The sequence below is a fragment of the Protopterus annectens genome, chromosome 2.part1 (assembly GCF_019279795.1).
Source record: "Protopterus annectens isolate FY-2018-M chromosome 2.part1, PAN1.0, whole genome shotgun sequence".
Lineage (NCBI taxonomy): Eukaryota > Metazoa > Chordata > Ceratodontiformes > Protopteridae > Protopterus > Protopterus annectens.
The window spans coordinates 637,255,735-637,278,450 of NC_056729.1; the positions used below are offsets into that span (position 1 = coordinate 637,255,735).

At 42.0% G+C, this 22,716-nt stretch overlaps 1 protein-coding gene across 1 annotated transcript in view; it reads right to left on the reverse strand.

Moving 5' to 3' along the window:
- The window catches only part of GPN1 (GPN-loop GTPase 1), a 423,847-nt gene that overhangs the window by 373,472 nt on the left and 27,659 nt on the right, over positions 1 to 22,716 (reverse strand). The window contains exons 3-4 of the mRNA XM_044062376.1: positions 15,899 to 15,938; positions 14,653 to 14,719 (exon numbers count right to left, since the gene is read on the reverse strand). Of these exons, the coding sequence (XP_043918311.1) occupies positions 14,653 to 14,719; positions 15,899 to 15,938 (107 nt within the window). The remainder of the gene's footprint in view (positions 1 to 14,652; positions 14,720 to 15,898; positions 15,939 to 22,716) is intronic.

The following is a 22,716-nucleotide window of genomic DNA, read 5'->3' on the forward strand; positions in this document are numbered from 1 at the left end:
GGATGGTTAGGTGAGATAAATGAATTACTACTTTTTGGAGTAATTCTAATACGACTCAACCGGATAGGTTACACATTTGTGACTTTATTTCTCTTTCTGATTATACTCAGTAGTTGCTTCAGGTGAGATGAAGGTTATTACTTGCAGACTACTACCAGCATGGAGCTACCATATATTATGGGCAATATTTCTGCCTTTGTTGGGCATGTATGGACTTTAAATGGGAGGAAGGGCTCAGTAATATGTGTCTGTGTTACATAACACCTGCACCAGGAAATATAATGAATGTTTACTCAACAGGTTATGTGCAGCAATTATTACCTGTGTCTCAGCATGCAAAAAGTACAGTTGTGTACACCTACCATAAATGTAGATGTTTGAGTGTCTTCACTGTTGCAGTCATGACTGTGGGGTTCTCCCCTGCCGGCAGGCAGTACTCGGTCGGCCAGAATCCCAAAGTCTGGGTCCGGCGTCGGCTGTTCAACCATGTTCCCTGATGTCAGAGAACCAGGAGTACAAAGCTGACAGCCGACGCCATCTTCTCCAGTTTTTCTTGCCCCAGATGTCAGGAGTCCCAAAATGATAAAGGTCCCATACCCTTTGCAAATACACCTCATTAGAATGGTGAAAAAAGGAACCATACAAAAGTAAAAATAAGAGGGGACAGGAGGGAGGGAAACCCAGACTGCAACAGTGAAGACACTCTAACATCTACATTTATGGTAGGTGTACACAACTGTACTATGTTCATCGTGTTTCACTGTTGCAGTCATGACTGTAGGGTAGAATCCCAAAGCTGAAAGAAAGGGAGGTGGTCATAAAGAAGAAGAAGGAGCAGCTAAAAGGCCCTGCAAGACTGCAGAGGCAAAGCCTGCCCTAGACTAAGAGTAGAGAGGTAGACTGTAGTGCTTCGAAAAAGTATGCACTGAACTCCAAGTTGCAGCTTCCAAAATGTCTTTGGTAGGAACTCCCCTGAGGAAGGCCGCAAAAGTGGCAGCAGCTCTGGTGGAATGAGTCTGTATACTCCCTGGGATTTGCTTTCCATGGTGTGAATAACAAAATCTGATTCCATGAGCAATCCATTTAGAAATGGTCTGTTTTGAAATGGCTTTACCTTGCGAACTTGAAGCATAAGAAACAAACAATTGTTCTGATTTTCTGATGTCCTTGGCTCTGTCCAGGTAAAAACGTAATTGTCTGTGTACATCCAAGGAATGTAAGATCCTTTCCCCTTTATTTTGAGGAGTGGGGAAAAAAGTTGGCAAGTGGATAGTTTGATTTAAAGCCACTTTGGAAACCACCTTAGGCATGAAGGTAGGATTAGTCCTCAAAGACACCCTGTCTTGATGAAAAATAATATATGGTTCCACAGCCATAAGAGCTTAGGGCTAACAGGATAGCTGTCTTCCAAGATAAAAACTTGATGTCAGAAGAGGCAGCAGGTTCAAAAGGAGGCAAGGTTAGTTTTTCCAAAACATAGTTGAGATCCCAAGCAGGAATGGGAGGAGATCTAGGAGGTCTTAGATTCTTAGCTCCTCTGAGAAACTGTCTCATGAGCTGGTGGGAAAAGATTGGAGGGTCTGTATTATAATGAGCAGAAATAGCAGAGGCATGTATCTTAATGGAAGAGAAAGAGAGACCCTTATGTAAGAGATCTGTCAAGTAAAGTAAAGTAAAATTGAAGAAATGTTCGGAAGAAGAGGATCAGAATCCTGAGCCTGCATCCAGGAACAAAATCTTTTCCATTTTCCTGCATAAGACTTTCTAGTGCTAGGACGTCTGGCTTCTAAAATGACATCCATAACCTGCTTGGGTAGGAAAAAAAAAATCAAAGGCCCTGGATTAACCAGGCCGCCAGGCTAAGAGTTCTGACATGAGAGTGTAGAACCTGACCCTGATGTTGGGACAGAAGGTTCGGAGACTGAGGCAAAATCCAAGGGGGCTCCAGACATAGGTTTTTTAAGAGTTGGGTACCACAACTGTCGAGGCCAATTTGGGGCCAGCAAAATTATCATCTTGGGCTTGTCCTGTTTTATCTTTAATAATACCCGTGGAAGAAGAGGAAGAGGTGGAAAGGCATATCCCGAGAGGTTCCTCCAACTGAATGATAGGGCATCCACTTTCCAAGCTTCTTTGTGGAAAGTCCTGGTGCAAAAATTCTGTAGTTGATGATTGAGATGGGATGCAAAGAGGTCTATGTGAGGACATCCCCAGACTGCTGTTATCATCTTGAATATTTTGGTGTCCAGCATCCACTCGTGTGGATCCGAAAGGTTTCTGCTCAGACTGTCTGCCAGGAAGTTTTGCTTCCCTGGTAGAAACTGAGCTTGAAGGTCCAGATTGCAAGCTAGAGCTGTGTTCCATAGATCCATGGCTAGTCTGCAAAGGGGGTAGGAATGAGATCCCCCTTGCTTGTTTATGTACCACATAACTGTGGTGTTGTCTGTCCGTATTAGTAGTTGTCCTGGTTGTAGAAGATTCCTGAAGCCCATGGCTAACATTTCCTTTAAACTTGATATGCAGGTGCTTCTGATCCTTTGTCCAAAGGCTCTGCAGACAGTTGCCCTGAAAATGGGCTCCCCAAGCATAATCCGACGCGTCCGTGGTTAGAATCTGAGTGGCAGGAGGCAGACAGAAGGGTTTCCCTTTGTTTAGAGTACATGCCCTGGACCACCAAAGAAATTCCTTTTGAAGGCAAGGCAGGATGGAGATCAGTATGTCTAAACTGTGGCAATGCTGAGACCATACACTTTTTAGGTACCACTGTATTTTCCTCATGTGTAGTCTTGCATATGGTACGAGAAGGATGCAGGAGGCCATGTAACCCAGAGCCTGCAGGAATCTCCTTGCAGATAGAGGAGTTAAAGTTGCCAAGGTTTTGAAAGTTGAAGCCAGCTGTAATTGTTTTTCGGATGTCAGAAATGCCATCTGGGTTGTGGTGTTTAGAAGAGCACCCAGAAAAGTTATCTGCTGTGAGGGTGTCAAATTTGACTTTTTTATGTTTACAGAAAATCCCAGGAACTTGAGGAGGTTTTGTACAAACTCTAGATGCTGGAGTAAGACATCCTTGCTGTCTGCCTGAATTATACAATCGTCCAGATAAGGGTAAATTTGAATTCCCTTGAGTCTGCAGTATGCTACTACTGGAGCCAGGCATTTGGTGAAGACCCTGGGCGCAGTAGACAATCCAAAGGGCAGCGCAGAGAATTGAAAGTGCCTCGATCCGGCCTTGAACCCGATGTATTTTCTGCGTTCCTGCCTGATGGGAATGTGTAAATATGCCTCCTTTAAATCCAAAGTTACCATCCACGCATCTTTGGAGAGCACTGGAAGTAGCTGCTGTAGAGTAACCATCTTGAATTTTGGAATTTCTAGAAAGGTGTTCAAGACTGACAGATCCAGAATGGGTCACCATGAGTTTTGCTTCCTGGGGACTAGAAAGAGCCTTGAGTAAAAACCTTGTCCCATCTCTGAAAGTGGAACCAGTTCTATGGCTTTCATAGCCAAAAGTGCTTCCACCTGGTTTAAGGCCTCTGTCCATTGATGTTTTGGAAGGTCTGGCCATCCGCTTGGCCTTGGCAGGGTATGAAAATGGAATTTGTAACCTCTTAAAACCACATCCAGAACCCACTTGTCTTGGGTTATACGAGTCCAATTTTGATAAAAAAGAGAGAGTTTTCCTCCGAGGGGGGCTTCCAGGCAAGAAGTTCCTGCAGCCCAACAGAGGGAGTCATTGAGTTTGTTTCCTATGAGTTTGTGACCTATCCTCTCCTCCCCTAGGAGTGGAAGCAGTCCACTGTCTTGGTCTATAAGAAGCTTGTATTTGAGGCCTTCCTCTGGAACGTCTATATCTACCCCTCTGAGGCCTGTCTGAAGTGGGAAAGGACCAATTTTTATATGGCCAATTCCTGCTAAATCTTGGTGGCTGTACTTGTAAGAAATCTTTAACTGTTTGCATGGATTTCGCCTTATCCTCCATCTTTTTAATCACCTCTTCAGCTTTTGAACCAAACAAAACATTATGCTGAACAGGAGCATCCAATAATTTAGCTTTTACTTGTTCTGGCAAATTTTGTTCCTTTAGCCATGCATGCCTTCTAATGACTGTACCAGAGGAAGCAGCCCTACAAGAAGCCTCCAAGGCATCAAATCCACAGTGTAAACCATGCTTCCCAACTTGTTCAGTGGCATGCAATAAGTCATGTAATTCCTTATCATCTGCACAGGCAGAAATGGAAGTAAGCTTCTGCTTTAAAACAGACAAGAGAAATTGCTGGTATTTCAGCATATGAAACTGACAGTTTAAAGCCCTAATGGACAAAGTAGCAGAAGTGTACACTTTTTTGCCCCATCTTTCTAAAGATCTAGAATCCTTTTCAGTGGGAATGGGGTTTTTGGCAGAAGCGGCCTTAACTCCCTTAGGACCCTGAGAAATGGTTTTGGGGTCAGCAGAAGGGTTCTTGTATAAAAACTGGTGGGAATCAGGAACCCTGTAATATCTATCAGGCTTAACAGGAGCAGGAGGAAAAGAGTCAGGGGTTAAGTTAGTCTCCGAAAAAGCATCATCCACAATATCCAAAACAGGAGGAATAGCCAGAGGTCTATGTTGGGGGAGAAGAAGAAAATCCCTTAGTCTTTTCTTAGATTCCGAATACTCCTGTCCTTTCCAGTGGAAATGTTCCCTCATTTCATGCAAAGTTTCCCCAAAAGAGAAATCCTCAGGGGGAGAAGCTGAAGGAATGGATTCCTTAGCATCAGAATCCTCATAAGGAGGGAAAGAATATTCCTGGTCAGAAGAAGAAACTGAAGAAACAGAAGCCTGATCAGAGGAATCATAATAAACAACCTGCCTTGGCCTTTTATCTGGAGGGGGATGTGAACCCCTAATCATAGTAAGCAAATCCTCCGCCATCTTGAGTAACTGTTTCTGTGACTTGGGAGCCGGTTCAGGAGAGGCCTGTGTTGCAGTCTTTGATTTAGGAGTCTTTGCCTTTGTCTTTGGCTTTGCCTTTATAAGAAGCTGAGTAGGCCTGAAAACCCCTTTGGAAGCCGGTATCTGCACAGCGGCTCCAGACCCATCCGAAGGAGCATTGTCCAAAGGTTCTGCAATTGAAATATTTAAAGGCCTGGTTGGCTCCTCATGAGAGTCCGTTTCGGCCATCGGTTCTGAAATGGCAGACGACAGGGGCTGCAAAAGCGCCTCACTGACGACAGCCGAACCTGAAGATGGCTCCGCTTGTGCGCTATCATCAGATTTGGACCTCGGAGGCCTGTCTTTATCCTTGCGACGTTTGTGAACTCCGGTAGCCGGAACCGTATCCGACGACATTTTGTAGTTAAAGCGCCTACCGGAGTAATGAAAAGCAAAATCGTACCTTCGTTTAATTGTACGTTGATTGAATCTAGCACAAAACCGACAACTAGCTACGTCGTGGTCAGGGCCTAAGCAAGGAATACAGTAAGAATGAAAATCCTTATGAGGTATTTGCTTCCCACATGAAATACAATTATTAACTTTTTCTGACATCGGAGTGGAGCAAGAAAAAAGTTTCCCCAACGGGGTACTTGGCTTTGAGTGGAGAAGTCAGTCTTCGGACTGAAGTTTATCAGAAAAAATCGTCAGGAGTCAGCCGACCGGCACTTGCGAACTGCTATCACCGCACGGCAAGAAAGACTGGAGAAGATGGCGTCGGCTGTCAGCTTTGTACTCCTGGCGCTCTGATGTCAGGGAGCATGGTTGAACAGCTGACGCCGGACCCAGACTTTGGGATTCTGGCCGACCAAGGACTGCCTGCTGGCAGGGGAGAACCCTACAGTCATGACTGCAACAGTGAAACACGATGAACATCTTTGCAGTAATGATATGCAGGTCATTATCACATTAACAATAAGTGCAGTTACAATGTAACATTGTGTCATTCTCACTTTGACTCTTTTTTCAGTTAGTTCCCCACCCATCCTCCCTGGTGTTGCTTTGGTGTTAATCTTGGTGGCTTTGAAACTGCCTGCCCCTCTTGTAAATTTGTGTTTGGATACTCCTTCTGGGCCCATCTCATTTGCTCACTCAACTGAGTGCAGTGAGATCATATTCTGATTTCAGGCAGTCCTACTTTGTACAAAGAAAGCATCTGGGAAAGAAAAAAAAGATTTAAGCTTGTTTCCTGCCTTTCCTGTAAGTTGTCTAGACTGTTTGTAGGCTTCTGAGACCCCAAGCCTTTCTGTGTTGGAGGGAAGCCTTCTAGTTTAATTTTATTTCTTAGAACTAGCCACTTTTCTAGTTTCAGCACTCAGATCTGTTTCTTTGAACTCAGCACTTGTTCAGAACTCATTGTAAGCACTAAATAAGCTGCAAATTAGTACAGCACTCAACTTTCCTCACTTGTCTAGAGGAAGCAATTTTTAGTACTTCATAAATAAGCACCTATCCAGGCATGTCTAAGGGTCAGCTCCCGGTGATTTCTCCTGTCTGCCTGATGAATCTGGGCATCTTCGGACAATGCAGCAATTGCCTCACGTACACACACAACCCTCTCCTCCTACCATCCAACACTACAACTCGAGAGAGATGCACTTATATAGCCAAACTGGAAGCAAAGCTCTCTTCACCCAAGACTGGACTAGACAATGAAGAGAAGAAGATAAACACTTGCACCACACCCCACTCATCACATAATCCCTCACTACCAAAACACACACATAGAAACACAAACACACACCTACATTCCCGGAGGCTCTCAATAAAAACCTGCCCAAGCATCAGGGACCTCCAAAGCAGAAACGCAAGCAACCCCCCCAACACAACCCAAATGACACATAGCCCACAAACTCAGTGTGCCACTCAACCACAGCCCATAAGGCATAAAAACGTACCCAAAACTATAGGTGACTTTATAGTCAGACACACTGATGTTCCACTCATCAGGCTAAACAAGGAGAAAGTTACTGTCAGCTGCCTGTCAGGTGCCAGGATCCGCCACATAACACACACACTCCGGTCACTCCAGAACAAGTACAAATATGACACTGTCATTGTCCATGTTGGTGTAAACGACCTGAAACGTACCTCCCTGGACTACATGAAAAGAGACATGGAGGAGCTCTCCGATCTTGTAGCCCAGGCAGGTATGACCCTAGCCCTGAGTAACATCCTGCCATCATCCAGAATTATACCACAGTACAAGGACAAAATGATGGACTTCAACAATTGGCTAAGCTTCTGTTGTCATTCTAAGGGGATCCAGTATTTGTCTGCCTGGGACGACATGATCGACAAACCACAATGCTTTACCAGAGATAGCCTGCACCGGTCACCCTTGGGATTCTGGATAATGGCAAAGGCTCTTGCCATTCCTATAGTGCCTGTTTTAGGCAAGGTTCAAATAACAAATTTACAACCATATCAGGTTCAAGCAAGCAAAATCTGAGGGTAATGCTACTCAATGCTAGAAGTCTAAATCTCAAAATGCACTCACTCGAGGCACCCCTTAAAATGGAGAGCACTGACATCTGTGCAGTGACAGAGACCTGGTTCAAAGCTCCAAAGAGCACTCCTGCATTACCAGGCTATAATTCATACTACACCTTTCGGCCACCTAACCCGGAATGAAGCACTAAAGGTGGAGGCATGTCCATATTCATTAATGATATCAACACCTCCAGGCTAGTTGCACAGTATAATGCATTTGAGATTATCCAAGTGCAACTAACTCTGGGCAAGACTGCAATCCAAATTGTAGCTTGCTACAGACCCCCCACCATGCCCCAGGATTCCCACTCCTCATTTCTTGATACACTGGAAAGTATTAGGGTACAGCCCAACACCCTAATAATGGGCAATTTCAACTACCGCACATTAACTGGGAAAACTACTCATGTACCAACTCTTTTGCTCAACGTTTTCTGGAATTCATAAATTCTAACGCCTTGGTTTAACTTATTCACACCCCCACCAGGGGCAGCAATATCCTAGACCTGGTCATTACCAACATGGGCAACCGGTGTTCCACACCAGAGGTCAACTCCTCGTTGGTCAGATCTGAGCACAAGCTATTCGCCCTAGACAACCACATCCCACCCCCACCCTAAATCAAAGAAACCACCATAAAAAACTTCTCCAAAGCCAACTTCACACTTCTTAAGACGGAAGTGTCAATCATGACACCCATTAAGACGGACAATAGAGGTACGACTGCTGAATCGTACACAAATGCACTTTATAAGCACTTACACGAGTACATGGATCATGCCATCCCTAATAGAACCAAGATGCTATCCTCCAAAAAAATGAAGCCAATCTGGTGGTCCTCTGCCATAAACAAACTCTACAACAGAAGAAAGAAACTGTTGCAAAAAAAAAAAAAAAAAGAGTAAATCCCATGACTGGAGGAACTCCCTGGTCAATCTCAATAAGAAGCCGAGATCCCTCATAAAATCCTCCAAAGCTGGTTACAAAAACAAAATTGCCACTGACAACCACAAAGCATTCTATAGCTATGTCAAAAATCTCAATGGCAACACTCAGATCTGCTCTGCGTTACAGCACAATGGCACTAAATATAAAGAACCAACGGATACTGCCAACATCCTGGCAGACAGGTTCAGTGCTAACTTTACCCCCATCTCACCCCCTAGAGGGCCCATCTCTTTACCGGAAGAATGCAAAGTTCTTGTAATCATGGCTGCACAGGTAAAAAAAAACACACTCTCCAAAGCCAAGAACACAGCATCCATGGGACCTGACAATATCCCAGGCTGCATTCTACACAAACTACAGAATGAACTGGCATCCTACCCAAGTACCATATTCAATCATAGCCTCACCTAAGGCTTTGTGGCCACTGAATAGCGCACCGCGACAGTTATCCCACAACACAAAGAGGGAGCCACCACAACAGACCCCGGGAACTACCGCCCCATTAGCCTGACGAGCCTGGTCTGCAAGGCCATGGAACGTATCATCATGGAACTCATAAACAAAAACATTGGTAATTTCCAAACTCTGGACCCTACCCAGTTCGGGTTTGTAAAAGGCAGATCATGTCTCCTAAACCTGACTGACTTCTTTGAAGCATTCACCAAAGCCATAGATGAGGGTAAGGTGGTTCACACAGCTTATCTAGATCTTGCCAAGGCTTTCAACACCATCCCCCACTCTGGAATTATAGATAAGCTCACTAAACTAGGTATAAATCATTATGTCACAAGATGGGTTGCCAACTGGCTCACGGACAGAGCCCACACTGTTAAAGTAGCAGACTCCAAATCCGACTTCAGACCAGTGACAAGTGGAGTAAAACAGGGTTCATTCAGTCCTGGTTCCTCTCCTGTTTGGTATCTACTTGTCTGAAGTACAGGCTAACACAGAAGGTCTTTGGCTAACAAAGTCTGCAGATGACTGCAAACTAGGAGCCATAATCGAAACTCCTAACGATGTGGACATACTACAAAAGGGCCTCACTGAGACAGATGACTGGTGTTGAAGCCATGGCCTGAAGCTCAATGCCAAAAAGTGTATTGTCATCCCTTTTGGTAAAAACTCTGTACCCATGAACTACCACATAAGGAGTAGTCTACTTAACGCCAAAAGTGTGATAAGAGACCTTGGGACACAGGTGGACAGTAATCTCTCCTTTGATAATCACATCACCACAGTGGTCATGAAATCCTTCTACTTGGCTCACCTCATCACAAAAATTTTCCCATCCAGAAAAAAAAAAAAAAAGAGGTCATTGTTCCCCTCTACTCATCACTCATTAGACCCATTATAGAGTACAATGCCCCTTTTGGTATGTACCTCACAAGACATCTACAACAAATGGAAAGGCCACAGAAATACCTCACAAAGAGTATTACTGGCCTCAAACAGATTCCCTAAGCAGACCATCTCAAAAAACTCAAGTCACATATCGCCTACTCTGAGGCGATCTCTGCCTAACATACAAAGCTATGTCAAACCCAAAAAAGCTGTCAGACATGCTCCACTTACAGAAATCCCAATCCCTCCAAGCTACACGCTCTAGGGACCTAAACCTTGTCACCACAATAAACAGAACATGCTGGAGGGATAGATTCCTGTCCCAGAGACTTCCCATATTCTGGAACAGACTACCTATGTCAAACAGAGCTCCTCATTAGCACTCTTCAAGAAAAGTCTTGATGATTGGATGGGAAATAGGAAATTCACCCCGGGATCACTTCTGTGGCTCTGCTTGACAGGGGCACAGGAAAATAATTTTCTTGGGTGGCGAAAGCCAGGGTACCGTTTTGGCTAGGCTTATATAGGCCCTAGGGCTAATAGCCTAGTACCTACCTATGAACTATCAGCAGCTGTCACTGTTATTCATACAAGTAGAAATTGTTATCACATTGATGAAAGCACAAGCCAGATTTAGTTTGTCTACTTGGAGCCTACGTGGAGTCATTTCAAGCCCTCCCAGTTTCTGTCATTTTTTTTTTTCAATTTGTTTGATACACAGTAATGTACCCATTGTGGTTACATGATCATATTTTATATGCCATATCCTTTATATGTTACGTTTGTATATTTGTGTGTGTATATACTTACAGATATATGCATACAAATAACATCAGTGCAGATGAGAATGTTTTAATTTAATTTAACCAGGTAATGCACATAATATACATCACATATATATATATATATATATATATATATATATATATATATATATATATATGTATGTAGTCTTCCAAACCATCTGTCAAACATGAGTAGTAATCTGTTTGCATTTTCTTTCCTGTGTAGGTCTGTCCACCTTCTGACACTGACATGGCCTCACGAGCAGGAGAATGAAAAGTGAGAGTGTGGGTATGTGGCCATTCTTACATTCACTGGGCTGCCAGCCATGCCTCTGTAATAGAAAACCACTACAGCTTGAGCTTTCCCACATCTAGTGTGAAGGTGTACTGGATTCTCAGAAGAGGTATGCATTGGAGCAGAGCGGAGTACTGCAGTTGTTGGAAGAGAAGTGTTCCATCTACCCTGAACCCGACATTCTTGTGCTGCACATTGGAGGGAATGATGTCATCAGTCAACTACTTGGAAGGCTACGGTTTCAAATCAGAGCAATTTTTGAACAACTGCAATTGTGGTGGCCACGTAGTCATTTTGTGTGGTCAGACATAATTCCTCGCCAGATATGGAAAACAGCAAACAGTCAATGGGCAGAGCCACAAGGCCAAACGTTTACAGAATGGGTTCATGCATGGCTTGATACACAGGGTCGGTTAATCTAAAATCTGCCATGACAGCATCACCGCAGAAGATGTTCACCTTTTCAGAAGGGATGGCGTTCACCTAACTGATGCGGGCAATGTGTTGTTCTTGACTAACCTCCACAATGGCGTGAAGAGAGCTATGCAGGTTTGGTAACATGCAGCTCGTGAGAAGAATGGAAAACACCCATGACCAAGCAGGACCAGTATGGTAAGTTAAACTCTATTGTTATATTTACGAACACCGTTATCAGCACATACAACACAAGAAAAGACATGTTAGGGAACTTGTACACATGATGAGTAACACTTCATTTTCAGATTGTAAAATAATTATCTGTATGTTGTGCACGGGTAAAAATTTTGCGTTTGCTTATGAGTTGTGTTGTGTAAAATATATTTTTCAGAGTTTGGCAAATAACTGTGGTAAGGAGCTGGTGAAGATGCTGAGAAAGATCAACTGTTTCAGGAGAGTGCTACCACGTACAATCAAGTATGTCAGTAACCATCGTGCAATACTTCTTTTTTTTTCTTCTGCTTTTATCAGGCATGTAGAGAGTTTAGATGACAGAAGGGGCTTAGTAATACAGAACTCGATCCCTTAGGTCCATTGCTGAATGGACACATGTAAAGAGAAAAGACATAGGTAAGACAGACTGCGGACACTGAAGGAGGTCATGAGACTGTAGTGGTATCAGCGGTCTGAGTAGGTAGCTAGCACAGGTGTCGGGACACATCAGATGCCCGCCTGTCCTGGGTTTATTAGTGGAGTGGCGGGCCTTACCTTGCCTTTTCTCTTTACATGTACCCATTCAACAGTATGTTGGCTACACCAAGAATGTGTATATTTACAAAGATATGTGTCTACATGGTAAAAACAACTGGGTCTGAATGCTGTACACATTTACAGATACAAGTTTGTTCAGGTTATGGAAATTATGACTTTTTTTCATATTTTGGTAAATATCTTTGCAAGGGAGCATCTGAATGTGCTAAGTAATACCTCATTTTGAAGACAGTATTGATAGTTCCAATATGGTAAAAGAACTGTGGCTATGCGTTGCACACATGTACAAACAGCAAATTTTGTTTTGGACTTGGGTTATGGAAATTATGATTTTTTTTTCATATTTTGGTAAATAACTTTGCAAGGGAGCATCTGAATGTGCTAAGTAATACCTCATTTTGAAAACAGTATTGCTGGATCCAACATGGTAAAATAATTGTGCCTGTATGTTGTACATGTATAGATATCAAAGTTTGTTTCGGAGTTAGGTTATGGAAAATATGAATTTTTCCATATTTTTGTAAATAACTTTGCAAGAGAGCAAGTCAGTGTGCCAAGTAATACCTCATTTTGAAGACAGTGTTACTCTTTACATCATTGTAAAAGAACTGTGTCTGTATGCTGTACACATGTACAGATATCACAGTTTGTTCAGTCTTGTACGATTATGAAAATTATACATTTCCAATACTTCTCATTATTATGCCCATACATTTGCAAGGGAGCATGGTGATCACACAAATGACACATCATTTTGAAGGTGACATTGAGACGCACACCTTCTACACTGAAATGTAGGCTCTGTCTGTTACAGGTGATGAGATATTACGCTTTGTTTGTTCATCAATTATAAGAAATATTATATTAATCACATTTCTGTGAATATATCCATAAAGGAGCATCGCACAGTAATGGTTAAGGTATCAGTTTAAAGCTATCATTCATACTAACACATTAAATACAAATTGTATGGGTCTACATGGTACATTGACCAAGATATTGTCCTTTGTTTTTCAAAAAAGGTAAAAAATACAATATCAACAGTCCTTGCCAAATATTTAATAATGACTTTGATATGCACTATCAACATTTACACTGTTGGAAAGGTCAGTGTCTGCTGAACAACTTTCGCGTTTACAGTTTCAGTCTAGCTCTTGTAGTTAAAGAATTATGAACATTTGTTTTCTGTATAGTATTAGAAATGGACTTTTTGAAAATAAGCTCAGGCTGCACTGTTGTTCCTATGGTGGAATTAAGCAGGCAGCTTTTTCTGAGCTGCTCCGGAGTGAATGAGTTAAGAAACATGGTTAGCTTTACAGAATTTTTTTACCATGGTTTCCTTAATGGGGGTGCGAGATGTGGATATCTAGGGTGATTAGCTTATGGTCAGATCTAACCAACGAGGAGTTGATGTCAGGTGTGGAACACCGGTCACTCATGTTGGTAACGACTAGGTCTAGGATATTGTTGCCCCTGGTGGGGGTGTGGATAAGTTGATCCAGGGCACTGGAATTTATGAATTTCAGAAAGCGTTGAGCGAAGGAGTTGGTACACGAGTAGTTTTCCCAGTTAATGGTGGGGTAGTTGAAAACGCCCATTATTAGAGTGTTTGGTTGAACCTTAATATTTTCCAGTATATCAAGAAAACAGGAGTGGGAATCCTGGGGCATGGTGGGGGATCTGTAGCAAGCTACAATTTGGATTGCAGTTTTGCCCAGAGTTAGTTGCACTTGGATAATCTTGGATGCATTACGCTGAGCAACTAGCCTGGAGGTGTGGATATCCTTAATGACTATAGACGCATCTCCGCCTCTGGTGTTCTGGTCCAGGTTAGATGTCCGAAAAGTATGGTATGAGTTATTACAGCCTGGTAATGCAGGGGTGCTCTCTAGAGCCTTGAACCAGGTCTCAGTCACTGCACAGAAATCAATGGTCTCCATTTTTAAGCAGTGTCTCGAGGGGGTGCATTTTGAGATTTAGACTTCTAGCATTGAGTAGTATTACCTTCAGTTTTTGCTTGACTGTTCCTGTTACAGTGGTGAATTTGTCATTTGAACCTTGCCTAAAAAAAGGCACTATAGGGGAGGCAAGAGCCTTAGCCAGTATCCAGAATCCTTCATTCTGACAAACACTCCACTGCTCTTCCTTGAAGGGTCAATTGAATGAATCTGATTACCAATAAAAGAAAACTTATTAACTTACAGCTCTTTACCATGATTGAGAGGAAATGGGTAATGTAGAGGTACAAACCATTATATATCAACATCAGTATATCAATGCTTTCAGTGGGATATGTCAGCTAACTGTACTGAAAATCAGACACTAGGGATTGGCATCTCCGATGAAGGAAGTTTTAAAATATCTATATGCAGTAAGACATATCTCAGAGCAATATTAATTGAGGTCAGACAAAATATTCTTTGCTTAATCCCTGCACACATTATACTGCTTGTAAGACAGCTTACATGCCCTGTTAAAGCTCATCATTGTTGCATCTTTAACAAGCCGTATGTACTAAAAAAAAAAAACTCTACTACTGATTCAGAAGACACTGCAAGCTTAAATCATACTGTTTTTTTAAGTGCATTCCATTAGTCTTGTTTACTTGGAGATTACATTTACTGCCTTACCTGATCAAATCTTGTAGCAAATAAATTAAGAGAAGTCACAATACCACCATTAGGTCCAAGGCCATATCTGTTACACTGGTTAAGAAACGTTCAACATAAAAGTGTGGAACATCAAAGAATATACAGTTAAGTCGGTTCATCACTGAGTGACAGTCCAGAAAATGATAATGGTTACTAGATAACCACACTGTAAGTGTCACTGTAAGCACCAGTTATAATGCACAGCAAGAGGATGGATAAATTCCACATCTGTCCTTCTACTTACCTTTTCTGGGCATGTTTTGCTGTTGTTTACTGTACATGCCATTACACTTTATAAGTAACATATCAACTGATCTGTAATAAGGTCTTCTGCTGTGGATAATTGTTGAGATTCCTCTTCTGATACCTCCCACTTCGCATAATTCTGAAATTTCTTTAGTTCCTGCTTTGGAGTAAGGATGGGGTAGGAGCACCTCCTGCCAGCCGGTAAAAAAAAATCATGTACCAGGCTAGGAGGCCAAAGCCAGAGCCTATACCTCCAGAGTGACACCATATGCTAAGCAAGAACAACTTGAAAGCCAAAAATAAGACTATAAAATTGCATACTAGCCAAAAAAGCTGACAAGTTCATCCACTGAAGCAATAAGCAGCCACTATACAGATCTTCTCAGAGAGAAGTATATATTGTGCTTTATTCTGATTCTGAAGCTTACTGAAAGGGGCAAGTGTTGGGAAGTACTCAAAGCAGTAAAAATGAGAGGAACAAAGGTGGAAGAAGGCCTAAAGGAAAGTCTAAGAAGGAGCAGTGATCAAGAAAGTCTAAGAAGGAGCAGTGATCAAGAATCCAAAGTGCAGCTATCCATAATAAAAACATTCTTTAAAAAAAGACACTGCAAGCAGACAGATACTTTATCAAGTGGCCTTTTTACCAGCATTTTTGAAATGGCAGTTAGCTCTCTGGAGGGAAAAGACATTGCAGTTAGCAACATATGAGGACAGTATTTACTTATCTTTCATAACAAGCAACTGGTCTTTGTTTATTTACACTTTAGTGACCTGTTCACTAGTGTTTGGAGACCATTGGCCTAGTGGAACTGAAGCTGTACCAGTTCTGAAAACAGCTTACGTAGAATGGATAGTTATTTGTATGTGAATGTCTGTCAGCATAAAGCCCTGCAAGAAGTGTCATGGCACTACAATAATTCAGCATATCACTGGTTATACATGGATATTATTTATGTACTAGGTCACAATGCAAGGATACTGTTTCATCACTTCTTTGTAGTTGACTGTGTCACGAATATCTGAGAAAGAAAACAAAATCAAACAGGTAATGCATGGCTAATTATACATACATACATATATATATATATATATATATATATATCCTTTTATTTTATATAACCTAAGGATTTAAGTATTATGCAAATATGTTAATAATATTAAATAATGCTCTACCAAGGCCTTTAGTAAAATGGTAGCTAAAGACCTCACATGGTTAAGGGCAATTCTGCTACCCCCTTATATAATAATAATAAAAAAATACACTATTGCAAAATAGAAACACAAAATATTAAAATAAATTAAGTCAAGATATCAAGTTGAGCTATCCCTTTGTTTTTTACATTCCTAAGTTTGGATAACATTTAAAATACTCAAGTATTTAGTTTAAGGGCCAGATTCAATAAAGCCTACACCAAGTGTACAAAATAAGTGTACAAAATATGTATTCAATAAAATTCTTATCACATTTTTTGTGCTTTCTAGTCACTCAAAGATTAAAGTGTGATTGCAGTCTATGGTTTACTATCAAAATCTCAAAATTAAAAATTTGTTTGGAACCTCAAACGCTAATGACGAATCCAAAAATATCACTTGGGTGAAAGAACATATTCAGCAGATTTGACCTTTCCACAGATTATCAAACATGCTGTCCATACAGGAACTCCTACACTTCACATCATGTTTTTGCAGGTGGAAAAGCCCCGCACCCCCTGCTAAGTATATATTCCAACTCCAAGATTGCACTACAGTGTGAAAAGGGATGAATGTCCCAATTCCTACTATACCATCTAGTCACTGGATCAAGTGCATGTCAGCGAATGCACAGTGGCATTTGCTGATATGAACTATCGAGCATGTAACAGTTGGCAACATGGCAATTGGTCATCTGCTGTCCGATATCCCATCTGCAGAGAATCTGCGTTCGAGATTTTGATAGTAAACCGTAGTCTACACTTTGTGGTAACCTTTATGAATCCCTGTCGGTATTTAAAACTGCAAGAATATCAGTAGGAAAATTAAAATTAGGAGGAAGAGGGTGTGCGTTATGTCTGTGTTGTCTGTTCTCAATCAGAACAGTGTACACAGTGTAGGCTTTACTTACTGAATCTGGCCCTAAGACTTTACAGTCTCTCTTATTTCTTCAAGAAGATCTTCACTATATGGCTCTGTCTGAAATAAGTTCTATAACACAAACCTGGTAATGCCTCCCCAATCTTCGATATGAAATGATCGGATATTAAACCCTGCATACCTTTCTCATCTACATGTAGGTCTTTTCCCATGTTAGCTTTCAATCCATGCTAGTATATTGCATTAGTTATGTGGAACAAAAATAAATAAAGTCAGGTGAGTACCCTATAACCTATGTTGCTTGTGAGTTTATTCATCAATACAGTCAACCTACTCCAATCACATGCCACCAATTTCTCTACAAACTATCACCTCCATGCAAAGATTCTTCAGATTTATCCAACCGGTATCTGAGAAGTGTACTGCAGGGTTTTTACCTTGAATCTTGGGAGGATGAATGCTGTGAGCCTTTACTTTACTCTGTCTGCAGTACTACTTCAGATCCTTCATATTCCACTCTGTTAGTCAAAGTGCATGGCCCTCAGTCCTTATGCATCTCCTGTTCCAAAGAAATGCCTTTTTCTACACATTATTAACTACAGGTACAGCCAACAGGGTTCATATTTCCTTGTACATCCCGTCTTGCTCTTAATGCTAACTCATGAAACGTACAATGCAGCTAAACTAGTACTTTCAGCTGCCTACCAGAAAGGGCCCACTGCCATTCATAATTATCACAAAATATGTCTTTTTGATACAAGGATTGCTTTCAATGGAATAGGTGGGAAACAAAACACAAGGTCAGTCCCATTTCACTGCTCAGAATTCAAGAACAGATCTGATAATTCCCATTTCCCAAATATTTGCTGAGACGTCCCTTGCTTTGTACCAACACAGCTAACAGGTAAGAGTGGAACACTTACAACATTCGGACTGCCCTGTAATAAGCACACATCCCACATCCACTGATTGTGCAGCAACCATACTACATACAACACTCCAAGTAATGGTTTGCCAGTGAATATTGCTGGAAGAAACAAGCCTCCAGTCTCCATCTGAAAATTATTCTCCCTATGTAGTCCTGCAATCTGAGAGTTCTGTCCTTTAAGTCACCACCAGTCATCTAGATATCACAATTTCCGGATTTACTTTCATAATTTACCAAACACTAATATTCTACACTTCTCAAGTACAATGTGACACATTTTAGCCTTGTAGTCTTACTACTTTCTGCAGGCTAAACAACTTCTGTCCACAAGGTGGTACAATATAGCAATAACCCACAGCTAGGTGTGGGCAATGCTGGATTTACCCATGGCTGGGTGTGGTTTGGTCAAGCAGAAGAAAGTCCAGGTGACTGGACTTTTTTCCATTGGTATATGTTTGATTTACAATTGGCACGCTGTTTGGGCTGACCAATCAGCATGCTCATTTTGGAATGTTAATGGCAATGGCCAGTCACTGTATAATATTTTGTTTGCTACAGCTAAAGTATCCTTTGAAGTACAGAATTTCAATTCTTTTGATCTTTAACATTCAAAACCAAGTCTTGTGAATCTGTTGGTCAGCCTTCTATCTTAATGTCAAACACTAACAGCTTCTCAACTCTTACACCTACTATCGAAAATTTAACACAGATTAGAATTACATACCAGAAAAACCCAGCCACTGGGGATGCACAAGCCAGTGTATTTCTTTGTGCCGGTCCCAAACCTGGATAAATGGGGAGAGTTGTGTCAGGAAGGGCATCCGGTATAAAACGTTTACCAAATGACATATGCAGACAATACAGATTTCTATACTGGATCGGTCGAGGCCTGGGTTAACAATGACCACCACCAGTACTGTCAGACAACAGGGTGCTGATGGAAATTGGGTTACTGTTGGCCGAAGGAGAAGAAGAGGGGGAAGGCATGCCTGAAGGCAGGAAGAGAGGAGAAAGGTTAGGAGTGTAGTTGTGAGGGTAGGAACTTTGAATGTTGGCAGCATGACTGGTATAGGGAGAGAGCTAGCTGATATGATGGACAAAGGGAAGGTTGATATATTGTGTGTGCAACAGACCAGATGGAAGGGGAGTAAGGCCAGGTATATTGGAGGTAGGTTCAAATTGTTCTATCATGGTGTGGATGGGAGGAAAAAGGGGTAGGGGTTATCCTGAAGGAACAGTATGCCAAGAGTGTTTTGGAAGTGAAAAGAGTGTCAGAGTGAGGTTTATGAAGCTGGAAATTGATGGTGTAATGATGAATGCTGTTAGTGCATATGCTCCACAAGCTGGGTGTGCAATGGATGAGAAAGAATTTTTTGGGAGTGAGTTGGAAGAAGTGGTGATGACTGTACCCAAGGATGAGAGAGTGGTAATTGGAGCAGATTTCAATGGGCATGTTGGTGAAGGGAACAGAGGGGATGAGGAAGTGATGGGTTAAGGAGAGGAATGCAGAAGGTCAGATGGTAGTGGATTTTGCGAAAAGGATGGACATGGCTGTGGTGAATACGTATTTTAACAAGAGGGAGGAACATAGGGTGACATACAAGAGTGGAGGAAGATGCACGTAGGTGGATTACATCCTATGCAGGAAGGCCAGTTTGCAGGAGACTGTAAAGTGGCGAGAGAGGAAAGTGTAGTTAGGCAGCATAGAATGGTTGTCTGTAGGATGGCGATGGTGATCAAGAAGAAGAGGAAGAGTGTGAGGGCAGCACCAAGGATCAAATGGTGGAAATTGAAAAAGGATGATTGTGAGGTGGAGTTCAGGGAAGAGTTAAGACAGGCACTGGGTGGCAGTGGAGAGTTACAGAATAGCTGGGTAACTACAGCAGAGCTAGTAAGGGAGACGGCTAGAAAGGTGCTTGGTGTGACATCTGGACAGAGGAAGGAGGACATGAAAACCTGGTAGTGGAATGAGAAAGTACATAAGAGTATACAGAGAAGGAGGTTGGAGAAGAAGAGGAGGTGGGATTGTCAGAGAGATGAAGAAAGTAGACAAGAGTATAAGGAGATAAGGTGCATGGCAAAGAGAGAGGTGGCAAAGGCTAAGGATAAGGTGTATGGAGAGTTGTAGGAAAGGTTGTACACAAAGGAGGGAGAAAAGGACCTGTACCGATTGGCTAGACAGAGGGACCGAGCTGGGAAAGATGTGCAGCACATAAGGGTGATAAAGGATAATGAGGGAAATGTGCTCACAAGCGAGGAGAGTGTGTTGAGCAGAATGAAAAAGTACTTTAAGGGGTTGATGAATGAAGAAAATGAGAGAAAGAGAAGGTTGGATAATGTGGGGATAGTGAATCAGGAAGTGCAATGGATTAGCAAGGAGGAAGTAAAGAAAGCTATGAAGAGGATGAAGAATGGAAAGGCTGTTGGTCCAGATGATATACCCGTGGAAGCATGGAGGTGTTTAGGTGAAATGGCAGTGGAGTTATTAACCAGATTGTTTAATGAAATCTTGGAAAGTGACAGGATGCCTGCAGAGTGGAAAACGGAGTGGAAAAAAGAGTTTTGGTACCGATTTTTAAGAATAAGGGTGATGTGCAGAGCTGTAGTAATTACAGAGGGATAAAACTGATCAGTCACAGCATGAAGTTATGGGAAAGAGTACTGGAAGCTAGGATAAGAAGGGAAGTGATGATTAGTGATCAGCAGTACGGTTTCATGCCAGCAGGAAAAAGCACTACAGATGTAATGTTTGCTCTAACAGTGTTGATGGAGAAGTACAGAGGGGGCCAAAAGGAGTTGCATTGTGTCTTTGTGGACTTGGAGAAAGCATATGACAGGGTGTCTAGACAGGAGTTGTGGTACTGTTTGAGGAAGTTGGGAGTGGCAGAGAAGTATGTAAGAGTGGTACAGGATATGTACGAGGGTAGTGTGACAACGGTGAGCTCTACAGTGGACGTGACAGATGCATTTAAGGTGGAGGTGGGATTACATCAAGGATCAGCTCTGAGCCCCTTCTTGTTTGCAGTGGTGATGGACAGGTTGACAGACGAGATCAGACAGGAGTCCCCGTGGGCTATGATGTTTGCAGATGACACTGTGATATGTAGTGAGAGTAGGGAACAGGTTGAGGGGACCCTGTAGAGGTGGAGATATGCTTTAGAGATTACAGGAATGAAGATCAGCAGGACTAAGACAGAAATTATGTGTGTGAATGAGAGGGAGGAGAGAGGAATGGTGAGGATGCAAGGAGTAGACGTGGCGAAGGTGGATGAGTTTAAATACTTGGGATCAATAGTTCAGAGTAATGGTGAGTGTGGGAGAGAGGTGAAGAAGAGTGTACAGGCAGGATGGAGTGGGTGGAGAAGAGTGTCAGGAGTGATTTTCTATCAGACGAGTATCAGTAAGAGTGAAAGGGAAGGTCTACAAGAGGGTAGTGAGACCAGCTATGTTATATGGGTTGGAGACAGTGGCATTGATAAAAAGGCAGGAGTCAGAGCTGGACGTGGCAGAGTTAAAGATGTTAAGATTTGCACTGGGTATGACAAGGGTGGACAGAATTATGAATAAGTATATTAGAGGGTCAGCCCAGGTTGGAAGGTTTAGAGACAAAGCCAGAGAGGCAAAACTGAGGTGGTTTGAACGTGCTGAGGAGGGATGCTGAGTATAATGGGAAAAAGATGCTAAGGGTGGAGTTGCCAGGTAAGAGGAAAAGAGAAGGCCTAAGATAAGGTTCATATTCTGATCAAGCTGTAGCCACTACCAACATCAGTGCCATGAAGTGCAATCCAAAGTATGCTAACTGAAAGACAATCATGGTGAAAAAAAATATACAAGTACATATAACAATATCCAGGTCTTCTAGGCAATAACAAAGCATCTATATCAATCCAAGCAGGAATTGCTTTCTGATTTTTTTTCTCAAATTGTCATGGAGGAGGCTGCCATAATGATTTCTTTACTCCATCACTTACTTCTTCTTCCAACAAAACACTCCAAGTTCCTAATACATGACCTCATGCTGCCATTCCACATCTTTCAGCAGTTCCTCTACAATGACTTAGAATGCCAATAATAGCAATGGCATCGGAGTATCTTTAGAAACAGCATTGTTTCTTCCATGATTTCTAACCACTGTCATATGCAAGTTCCTGAAAATACTTCTGTCGTTCTTTATTTGCCATATTCCTTCCTTATCAGTCAATGACACAACTTTAAACGTCTATCTTCTTTTCAGGCATATCAGTTTTGTCCACTCATCTGGGACAGAGCCTGCTGCCACAACCACATAATATGCCACATACCATGACAAATTCAAAAATGAAGAATGACATTTCAAAGAAAACCATAAATGCTGTGCAGAGAAAGACAGCAAATGCAGCTTCAGATCAGAAAAACAGGGAAAACTACACAAGTTACATTCTGTTCATGCATGGTTCTCTTAAGGGTCAAATTAACAAATATATAAAAAAGGGATTGATAACAATGACTTATCAGCATACAGATTCCTGGCCACAAAAATGTTTTCAAAATATTACCCAGCATTCATTCCCTGGAAACCCACTCCTTGCCATTTACATCCCTCAAACCTAGTGCACACAATCCCAATTGCCTACTGTCAGAGTCTATGTTCCTTTTGTTATCCCCTTCCTGCAGCACATACCCCTTATCTTTTTGACTGTAAGATGCACCCAGCTTGAAGACACCCACATACCAGTAGTATGCAACATGAGTGCTTCTTCCACCCCCTATGTGATAACATCCAACTCAGTGTGCAACAAACAAGTCACCGTTATGCTGCT